Raw genomic sequence first — 11388 nt, 5'->3', positions numbered from 1 at the left:
TGGAGCTTGACGGAAGGTTTTCGGGAAGCATTATGGAGTATTGGAAGCATACACACAAGTTGGAAGGTTAAAATGTGAAAAACGGGAAGCTTGGTAGCAATTGGCGCCACTTAGCGCTGATTTCAGCGCACCACGGTAAGAAAAGGCAATTTGGCGCACTAGGCGCTGTTTTTGGCGCACTGGGCACTGAATCCCAGACCTGACTCGAGAATTTCATGTTTTTCCACCATATTTAAGCTCAAACATTCCCCAAACGAAATTATCATTAACCCTAGCCGTTTTCAACTTCCCAAAGACGAATTTGGGAGTTCCCAACCTCAATCCAATCATCAATCATATAATTCCTCGTCAAAATTGAAGATCAAATCAAGAACATGAGCGGCTAAACCACCCGTGATCATCTCAGGGGCTAGGGTTTGTGTTAGGAAGCGGATTAACTTGTATTTACATACGTTTGGATTAAGATTTGTCTAATCATTTGGTTAGTTTATCTTTATGTTTACTTGTTTTTGCTTAAACGATTGTTGGATTATCGTATACACACTTATTCATCAGTTATTTGGTTCTGTCGTCAACAATTGGGATCAAATTCTAAGTTGTCATTGTTCTTTAACTTTTAACCGTTGAATTTGATTGTGTTTCTGAAATCTAGGATTGGTAATTAACTAGGTTACTATTCAGTTGCATCAATCTTTCGGTTTCGATCGTGGATCATTGCAACCAAATATATTATCTGTTAGTTATTTATCAAAACAAGTAGGTTAACTAATCATGTCTATGTGATTTCCATTTAGTAGTAATTAGGTCACCGACTTTCTTCACAACCTGAAAACCCGGAGATTGGTCCTTTTTCTTACAGTTGTTTACATGTACAATAATCACACTCATTTTCACAACTCTCTCAATCAGCAAAAGCGAATAGTTTAGAATTAGATAACTACTAAAAGCAATGAACTTTAACACTTTCCACTAATTCCCCGTGGATTCGACACCCTACTTGCTCTTTACTAGTAAAGGTGATTACGACACTTTTTAATTATATTTTTTACCGACCTTACGACATCGATCAAACGTGGAAGATTTTTAGAACGTTAAGTACAGAACTTGTCAACTTGTGCGTTAAAGGACACCGCCTGCAAAAGGGTGTAAACATAAAGGACAAAACTTGTAATTTACTATAAATTTTTTTTTAGGTTTTAAGACAAAAAATGTTTGACTAGATGAAAAATAAAATTATGTTCACTTCTCATGTCTATTACGTTAAGATTCATTTGTATAATAATCCCTGTATTTATATATATTATGTAAATACATGTGTGTTTATAAAACAAGTATTTTTATAAATTGGTGGTACATTGTTTTAATAAATATACAATATTGTTGTGTGTCGAATCCCAAAATCCCTGATGACGTCCAATGGGTCTTCGCTGACGTTGTAATGCCCCAACCTTCGTTGTCTACAAAAAAGAACACCGTTAACCTCGTCACGGAGGGCCCCGGAGATTAATGAGAAGCCTATTCCGACGAGGATGATCGTCGGGATATTCTCTATGGTGTGGATACTGATTAGCCGGTTATTATATGAGAATTTAATGAGGTTACGAGGGTGTATCATGGTCGGAATAAATGAGAGTGTCTGGCATTTAGTGAGGGTTACCTTGGTCTCTGGACGGATGTTTTACCTTCCTTGTATAAAGGAAATAGCTTATCTCTCTTGGAGAATGGTACCGAGGCAATCTAACGGTAACCGGTAGTCTTTGGGGGACTCAAACACGTGTCTGAGCCCCAGCGGTAAGACCACTGGCCTCATTTAATGAGGCCAGCTTGATGGTACAGTGTTTCCGACGACTCCTTTCTCTCCATCTATCAAGCATTTAATGTTCTGGAGTATCTTTGGATTCCCTTTCTTTTTGTTTCTCGCTTCTTTTGTATGCATTGCACAAGACCCTTATGAAAAGAATTATTGGCTTTGGGCTTCATTGATTGGGCCCAGACGATTAAAGCCCAAGGCGGGTTATGTTGGGCTTTCAACTGGCCCGTCGTCATTGTGTAAGACATTCAAACTTTACATGGCCACCTTTGACAACACCCTTTTCTTTTTTAACGAATCCTCACTCATTTTTTAACTTGAAATCGGTTTTTTTTTTTTAACAAAAGCATCTTCCCATATGGTAAAATCACAACCATTCACATTAAACAAAACATCTTCCCAAATGGCAAAATCACAACCATTCACATAGTAATACCTCAAATCATGTTTACGAATATAAATTGGTGCCATAAGCACTGATACATGTTTACAACATACTCTTACTACCAAAATAGAGAGCGAAATAGTGCACATTTGCAAAGAGATAGAACTATTCATCTACAACACAAAATTCACATGAACACATCAATATCATCCCAAACAAATGGCCATCCCGTGAGTCGTAACTGGCTTATGCATAATTATACGGCCCTTTATAAATCGTGTGATTTTCAATTTAGCAACATATTTTTCACAACACATATAATCCCATCACCCTAAATTATGCACAAGGCATTTCCACTAGTTATAAAACTACATAATTTTAAATTTACATGTAATGAACTAACTAGGGTGAAACATACAAAACTCTTTGTCCTAATCCCCATCTTGTTCTTTTTTATCTCAACTTTTGTAGAATAATGTTACAAAATTTGTAATACCTAGGATGGTTCTAAAAATCAATAAGCTAAACGTCAACCGAAGCCAATTGTCTTATCGAACAACCATAGCGCAAGTGACAATTGAATTGCAAAGACCGTGTTTATAGATGACCTGTCTAACATGAACCCATACACCGTGATTCCAGTTTCATTGTTCTCAAAATATGTCACTGCAACACATCCGATCATATATCTATCTTTATTAATCGAATTTTGTAATCCATCAAAGTAGAGGTGGCAATTTCTACCTATTTATGAGTCAAAATGGGTAGATTTGGGTTACGCTTATCTGTAATGGGTCAAACTGGGAAATATGTTTTATTTCCGACTACAATAGAAACGGGTTAAATGGGTTGACAGTTGTTTAGTGTATTCGAAGGCATAAAAGCTTCAATAAGCAAACTAAAAACAAAAGCAGCTTGCAGGTGAGTGCAGCATTTTGACCAACAATAAGCATTCCCAAATCAACTCATTATGACCCAAACTGCCCGACCCGTTGATTTTTCCACCTACACACATTAAAGGTTCTGGATGGTTGAATAAAAAAACTTACCTAAAGCTTGTCTTTGCTGGTATGAAATTGTGTTCTTATAAACCGGAATGAAGTTTGTGTTGTCTAGTTCATCATCACCATCTCCAACCTCATTTTCTGAATCCAGATCGGCCATTCGTGGAGTAATATTATCCCTTGAGTTTTCATCATTGTTGCCCATATCAACAAAATTGTGGGTGGTAGCACACATATGCCATTTCGTGGCCAAGCTTGTCAAGGACTGAGCTTTGTGTGTGATCTTTGCTGCACTGCGTTGGCATATATACAGACCAAACACAAGCGTGACAGAGCATAACTGCACCACAAGTCAAAATTAAAAAAAAAAACGCAGCTAAGAATGAACCTAGTCAACTGGGTTGGACTAGATTATAAGTTATCACACAACACAATCGTAACATTAAATTGGCGGAATTGGGTTTAGTCTAAAAGGGTTCAGTTCAGCTTTAGGTCACTAACACGTTTAGCTAAACGGGGTGGGTTCAGCTTGACTTAATTGGTTCACAGGCTGACCCGTTTAATTCTTTACTTTATATAAATGTGTTTTTATGTTACAACTCAAAATAATAGGATATTTTTATGCCATTTTTAGTAATTTTTTTATTTTAAGAATTAATATGCAAATCGTCAGAAAAAAAAAAATCCGGTCAAATGGGTCGTGTTTGTGCCAACCCGTGAAAATTCCTCTTGTTCATGTTAATCTGTCTAACATGATTTTTGGGTTATTGTCATGTTCAGGTTCGTGTTAAACATTCTTGTACACGTCATGTTCAACGCCAACCCATGAACACGACCCGCTTAACACCCCTAGGCAGGTCAGACTCAGACCGTCAGTCCCAAATTTATTTCAATGCATAAACCCTCTATAATTTTATTAAAATAAGAGTAATTAGGTTTTTAGCCCCTGTGGTTATATCATTTTTACTATATTAGCCCAAAATAAGAATTTTTAACATATCTGTCCTCATGGTTTCTATAACTAACCATTTTGGCCCCATAGTTATCGATAGCGAATAGCGACAAATAGCGACAACGTACCTATATGCTACGTCGCGATAGCGATGAAATAGCGCCCGCTATTTCGTGTTTAGCGATAAGATAGTTAAAAATTTAAGAAATAAAAATAGCTATCTATATAAATTTTTTATATATATAATGTTTATTTTATACCTTTTTATGTATAAAAATATAAGTTTAAGGACCAAATGTAAGCTAGTGAAAATAGTGAGGGTTAAATGTTAAGATACACAAACCAATTTTACACTTTTTGTGTAAATTTTAGAAGTTTTAGGGAATAAATATAACTTAATGAAAGATAGAAGGGTTAAAAGTTAAAATCCATAATCTTATTAAACCCTAAAAAAGGCTCCAACCTAATAAAAACGCAGCCGCTCTTGTTCATCTTCTTCTTCTTCCTGCTTTCCAGCAGAAATCATCACCGGAATCAGAAGCAGAAATCTTAAGCCTCAAACACGCTAGAAACCCAGCCGCTCTCTTCTTCATCTTCTTCTTCTTCCTGCTTTCCAGCAGAAAGCATTACCGGAATCGGAATTTTTCGCCGGAAATCGCCGCCGGAGTCGCTATTTGCTCGCTATATGGTCGATATGCACCTTGTAGCAGAGGTTGGCCGCCACGCCACGCTATTCGCTATAGCGTCCGCAACGGTCGCTATTGATAACTATGTTTGGCCCCTAAGTCTAGAGATCACGAGGGCCAAAATGGTTAGTTATAGAGACCATGGGGGCTAAAATGGCTAGACTTAGGGGTCAAAATGGTTAGTTATAGAGACCATGGGGGCAAATAAGTTAAAAATTCTTATTTTGGGCTAATATAGTAAAAGTGAGATAACCACAAGGGCCAAAAACGTAATTTACTCTTTAAATAATTAGAATACTAACAAAATAATACAATTGTTGTAATAATATTCAACATATGTAAACAACTAAATATAAGTAAAAGAAAAAGGGAGTACCGCGAGTTCTCCAGTGGTAGATACATTTACAACTGCGCCGTCCACAGTTGTAACAAGCAGAGAAGCGAACTGGCTTGTTGTCACCAGTATTAATGTCAATAAGATAAACGCACGAAACCTATGGCTTATAACGTGAAGGTTTCGTTTGATGGTGAGGTGTTGGACCAATATTGGGCCCACATCCGATAACTTTTCAAAGACGTGAGCAAAATCTTCCAGCCTAAGTATTTGCAGAGAACATGTGAGTTTGAAAAGAACACAAACAAGCAAGAATAGTGATGTCCGGTATAACCAACAAGTCAGGTGTATCAAGCATGCTATGGCATGACTAAGGTACAAGTTGTAAATGTAGGGTATGTGGGCCCCTCCTGAGGTGAACCACCATATGTTGTAAATAACGTCACAAACAAAACATGGGAAGATGAAAGCACATAGAAGCATTGTGGATCTCTGCATAAGGTGAATGTTGTATATATGTTAGTTTTGCCAGAATTAAGAAAGATATGGTATGTTATGATACATAATAAGTTTATAGAAGGGTTGATTTGACTTAATTGGTTCACAGGCTGACCCGTTTAATTATCTAAAACGAAAATGGCCAAATGGATAATAAAAAATCACCCAAAATGTCTTTCAATACATACAAACTTAGTGATATTCGAATAAATAGATTTAAAAATATAATGTGTCTAATTGTATCACACACACCAAGTATGTGAAAACAAATGGGCAATAAGTGTTTTGGGTCAACCCAACAAAAACCGTTAACAAACCCACTTGACCCATCCATTTTCTACCTTAGGTATTAACTGCCGAACACGTCTACTTCCTTTTTTTGGGGAAAAAGTCAAACTTGGTGATTATGCAAGCACATATATTAAAATGCAAGCTTGGTAAAATTTTTATTCTATATTAGAAATATAATAATCTCATAGTAGTCAAAGTCGCAAGGGCTAGCCTACCTAGGCACATTGCGCAACAAAAGTGCACACCCAAAACAAAAACAAAATACAATAATAAGGAAAATCAAATATCATATAATATACCTATAAAATTATAAAGACATGTATATGTGAAGCTAAGGTTATCATAATTGCATATGGCTACCCTTGACTCCATAAATATACATAAAACTTAACTAGTCTCTATGCATAAAATGATACATAGTTGCAGTATAATATAAGCAAAGTGGTAACTTTAACCTGTGTTTTTCTTACAGAAGCTAGGTGACAACCTAAACCACAACCCTTTCAGGGAATAAAATTTTAACCAATTTAAAAATAACAATTTTGCGCCTTGCAAGGTGTGTGCCAAGCAAGGTCCTTGCCTTGTGTATATCTTAGGTGTTGTCGCCTTGCAACGCGTACGCTTTTGACTACATAGCTATCTATGCAGGTATTCTTCTATCACATGAACATTGCAACAATGGTCTATGTTATTGTTATTAGACATAATAAACTTAACTTTGCTTTATTTGTAACATATGTATTCTTCCATCCAGATTCCATTCCATACTATGAAACAAAGATACCTAAATTCCAAATCAAATTTCAATTTTTGCGCAAATTCAAATTACAGTTTCATTACATTCCACGAAACGAACGCTACCTTAGATTTAAATCTAGTATAGATTTTTGTAACCAACAATATTGTATGTTTCCATGACATTGCCCAGAATTCACTGATAATAAGTACTATACGAATACATGGTGCCTCCGTGAAGCTCTTGTGTCATGCTTTTCAAAACCAAGTTTTGTTCCTTTTTAGGGTTATGGTTCTAGCTGCAAATTAAACACTATAAAGGGACCATTGTGCTTATATTAATATTGCAGCTATACATCATATTATGCAGAGTTAATTTCTCTATACATTTATACTATCAAATGGAGTCGTATGCAATTACATCTTCCTACTATGTCATCAAAAAATGAATATTTTCAATCATTGTGGCATTTGTTGTTAGGGTGGACGGGGCACCGGCACGGGCTGGTTTTGTGGGTTCCAACCCTTGCGGTAACACCACCATCACCCCCTAGGGTAGGCGTTGAAGGGGTATGGTCTCAAATCCTGCGCTAGCTATTCAGGTCGCGCACGGGACCATACTCATATTAGAGAGTGAATTTCAAGGATTGTCCTTTATCTTTATATCCATTTTCAGGCGCTGTCCTTTATGTTCAAAATTGACGAGTTTTGTCCTTTATGTTTTCATATCATACACGTTTTATCCTTTAGGCCTAACCCAGTTAGTTTTTTTCAGTTATATTTGGTCATGTGCTTTGCATATGATGGCATTTTTGTCAATTCAAAGGTTGCAGAAGCTTTGAGCTGTAAATCTGCCGTTGAACTTATCTTTGAATTGACAAAAATGCCCTCATGTGCAAAGTACATGATCAAATTTAACTGAAATAACTAACTGGGTTAGGCCTAAAGGACAAAACGTGTATGATATGAAAACATAAAGGACAAAACTCGTCAATTTTGAACATAAAGGACAGCGCCTGAAAATGGGTATAAAGATAAAGGACAATTCTTGAAATTCACTCTATATTAGACCAATTTGATAGCTTCCCCGACCTCGTGCCAGCTAATCAGGTGTAATCCTGGTTGCGCGCGAGATCAGGATTAACATAGGATCAGATTTGACACTTGACTCCTTGGATAAAAACCCTGACTTCCTGGACCTTGCGCCGGCTACACAGGATATTCCCGGGGGTCGCGCGAAGGAAGGAAGCGCAAAGAAACCTAGGACAAGTACCAGAGCTACAAGTGGTACAAGTGGTGGACCAATGAGCGTCCAACAGGGTGTATCCGATCATGTTACACGATGGACAATCGTACAGGAGACAAGAAGGTACATAAGGACGCACACGTGACACCAATCAGCGTGCGCCGACCGGTGTTCCACGATCTCCACTTAGCTGCTGATGACAGACCAGACAACAAGGATAACTGTCAGGACACGTGGATCCATTCAGCGTGCGCCAGCTATCCACTCACCTAGAAGCACCTACAGTCGTGGCAGAGGGGACAGAATGGATATTCCTTGTTGTCGACTACAGGCCCAAGGCCCATCAGGCCATCTCCTTCACAAACCACCTCGGCTATAAATAGTGAACTTCACCTCCAGGTTTAAGCATTGCTCTCTTAATCTCTCACTTTATACACACACTATTATCTTCAAAACAGATACCTATTCTCACGCCGAAGGGTGGTTACAAGGAGAACCCCATATTCTCCTCATTGTAACGAGCTTACGGTGTGTTACTGTTTTGTAGGATCATCATCATAGCAGCTTAGACGAGACAAAGAAGATTAACCCTTATTTGTCGAGACACAAACCACAAACTAATCACCAATTTAGACGAGCCAAAGAAGATTCATAGTTATTAAAGCGAGCGCCCAGGCGCGCCTAGGCGCAAATAAAGCCCCGGGCCCAACAAATCGCTCTGAGTGCGCCTCGCGCCATTAATAACTATGGTTCATGTCATAGTTATTAAAGCGAGCGCCTAGGCGCAAATAAAGCCCCGGGCCCAACAAATCGCCCTAAGTGCGCCTCGCGCCTTTAATAACTATGAGAAGATTAACCCTTATTTGTCGAGACACAAACCACAAACTAATCACCAATTTAGACGAGACAAAGAAGATTAACCCTTATTTGTCGAGACACAAACCACAAACTAATCACCAGTTTAGTTTGGTGTTTCTTCAGGCGTGGAGAGTAATTTGTCCGGGTTATGTTTGCCGCATCGTAAAGGATTGGAAATGTGATTGTTGGACTTGAAAGTGGGGTAGGCTATGTGTGATTGGTGGTTGGAGTAAAAGGGTGGAGTCTGTTAAAATATTAATTCAATAGCAAACATTTTGTGGTTGATATTTAACATGATATGTTTTATATACTTGTTTTGTATGTCGAGGGACTAATGTTGCTGTACTGGAAAGTTGAGGGACTCATAGTGATTCATTGAAGCTAGGAAGGACTAATCATGCTTATTTAGCACTTGGAAGGGCTACTTCTGCGTTTGACTTGAGAGTTTCACATATACATGTGGATATGTGGGCTGCTGAACACAATTAGGCTGTAGATAAAAGATGGGCTAAGGAGCTGATGTGGAGATTAGAAGGCTCAGGTCAGGTTCCGGGTTATGTTACAAGTCGGTATGATGGGTATAGGCTGATATAAAAAACACACTATCCAGATTTTACATTCATTCAGAATTATTGTCCTCTCACAGTTGAGTGTTTCTCTCTCTAAGGGTTTCATCCTGAAATCCTGTAGATCTAGGGTTAGTCGATCTTGGTGTGTTATCAAGTTCTTCAGTAGTCTGTGTAGATCTTGTAGAATGTGCAGATTATCTAGTTGATGATCTGTTTGTGAGTTTTTCGGTTGTGAGAGTGAGAGAGTTGTGAATCTTTGTCTCCTAAAAGTTTAGTGTTAATAAAGTTCGTCTTCTGGTTGATACCAAGGTTTTGTCAGAGTCCATGATTTTAGAGTACTTATGGATAAGCGTAAGCGTAGCCAGTAGCCAGTGTTTTGTGCTTCTAAAGTACTTTGGTGTATAATTGACAGACCACGGGATTGATCGAGAGAGTAGGCTAGTACCCTTGGACTCCCTTTCCCTTATGTAAAGTATGATGTCACAGTTAAAAATCATCTCTTTCATTTCAATTAGAGAACATGTGATTCACCCTATGTGGACCCAAAATTCAAACTTTTCAACAACCAAAACGTTTTCTTGCATTCACCATTAATCCCGCGAGAAACCTATACCCTAAACTTTCGCTACTTTATCAAATTTGACCCCTAAACTTAAATATTAACAATCTAGTCCCTATAGAATACAAAGCCTTAAATAATAAACACAAAACCTAAACCCAGCAGAAGAAGAAGAAGAAAGACAAAAATCTGATGATTAACAAGAAACATACCTGAACCTCCTCTAAATACTTTCGTCTAACTTTATCACCAAGGCTATCCAACTTATCAAGAAACAGAAACCGGCGGAGACCGTACTTCCGAGTAAACCGCCAGAGACTAACGAAGGACAACGTGGAAAACAACGAAAGAGACACTTGAACGATCCAATCGAAAGGCCGGAGGTGATCGTGATGATACACGGGCCGCTGAAGAGCCAAGTGGGAGAAAACCGGAAGCGCAAAAGTTAAGAGGGAGAAGGTGATCCATGAGAGTGTTGCTCGCCATGGGTGACGGTGATCCGCAATGAAGATCCATGACAAGGACTTAGATTCTAGGATGTTGATGATGGAATAATGGAGGTTTGGATTCAGGTGAAGAGGGTTCTCCTCCATAGGGAACAGAGGCGATAATAATAATAATACGGGTGTCCGTCTTATGTAGTGGCCATTTGGGTTGATTTGATGCTTGAGTGTGGTAGTGATAGAAGAACCAAAAAAGATGTTGACTTCTTTTTCTCTGAGTTATAATGGTAGTAGGTGGTACATATTTGACTACTAAACCTTTCAATTATTTTATCGGTTTTTTTTTAACGATCTACAACGCAAGTCGATGGACGGGGATGGATGACAGGATGCCCGGACGATGGTGTTAGAGCATCCTTTCGATGGTGTTTGGCTTGGGTGATGTCCACAAATCTAGATGGTAGTAGATGAAGAGGAGAGGTCCAAGATATATAAATAGGGTATGTTTGGCTAAGCTTATTATAGTTAAAAAGGACTTTTGGAAAAGTAGTTGGGTAAATTACTTTTTGAGTCCTTGTATTTTATGGGTTTTAACTAATTGAGTCCAAAAACAAAAAGTTTAACGACCTGAGTCCCCATAAGCATTTTGTTTAACCATTTGAGTCCAAATTTCTAACACTATTAGAATTTTTTGGTTAAGTATTGTTAAATGACCAAAATACCCTTATAGTTAAAAAAATAAAAATAAAGTATTCGTAGATATATCTCTCTCTTTTATATATGCCTATATCCCCAAATCATCCTATCAATCATTCAAATTCATCACAATCGACTCAAATTTATCGTAAATCCGGCACCGACAACAGCCACGACGGCGTCGTTTCACCGTCCGTCAACAACTCTCGCATCCAGATCGAGATCGAACTACAACGGACAACGAACTGGAGAGTGTGAGATTCACATATTTGAGACGGTTTATCCTGAAACGATTAGGAAACGAAGAGAACTACAGTCACCA

The 11388-nt window shown here is 38.1% G+C and overlaps 1 protein-coding gene across 1 annotated transcript; it reads right to left on the bottom strand.

The window, feature by feature from the left end:
• Window positions 1–2441: 2441 nt before the first annotated feature.
• LOC110944418 lies at window positions 2442–10831 on the bottom strand. The gene is made up of 4 exons (XM_022186085.2): window positions 10140–10831; window positions 5214–5663; window positions 3245–3539; window positions 2442–2861 (listed from the first exon to the last, which is right to left on the bottom strand). Exons 1-4 carry the CDS (start codon window positions 10518–10520, stop codon window positions 2725–2727), a joined length of 1263 nt encoding a protein of 420 aa, XP_022041777.1. The 5' UTR covers window positions 10521–10831; the 3' UTR covers window positions 2442–2724.
• Window positions 10832–11388: the final 557 nt, after the last annotated feature.

Source organism: Helianthus annuus, chromosome 1 (genome assembly GCF_002127325.2).
Source record: "Helianthus annuus cultivar XRQ/B chromosome 1, HanXRQr2.0-SUNRISE, whole genome shotgun sequence".
Classification (NCBI taxonomy): domain Eukaryota; kingdom Viridiplantae; phylum Streptophyta; class Magnoliopsida; order Asterales; family Asteraceae; genus Helianthus; species Helianthus annuus.
This window is presented reverse-complemented; position numbering and strand designations above follow the sequence as displayed.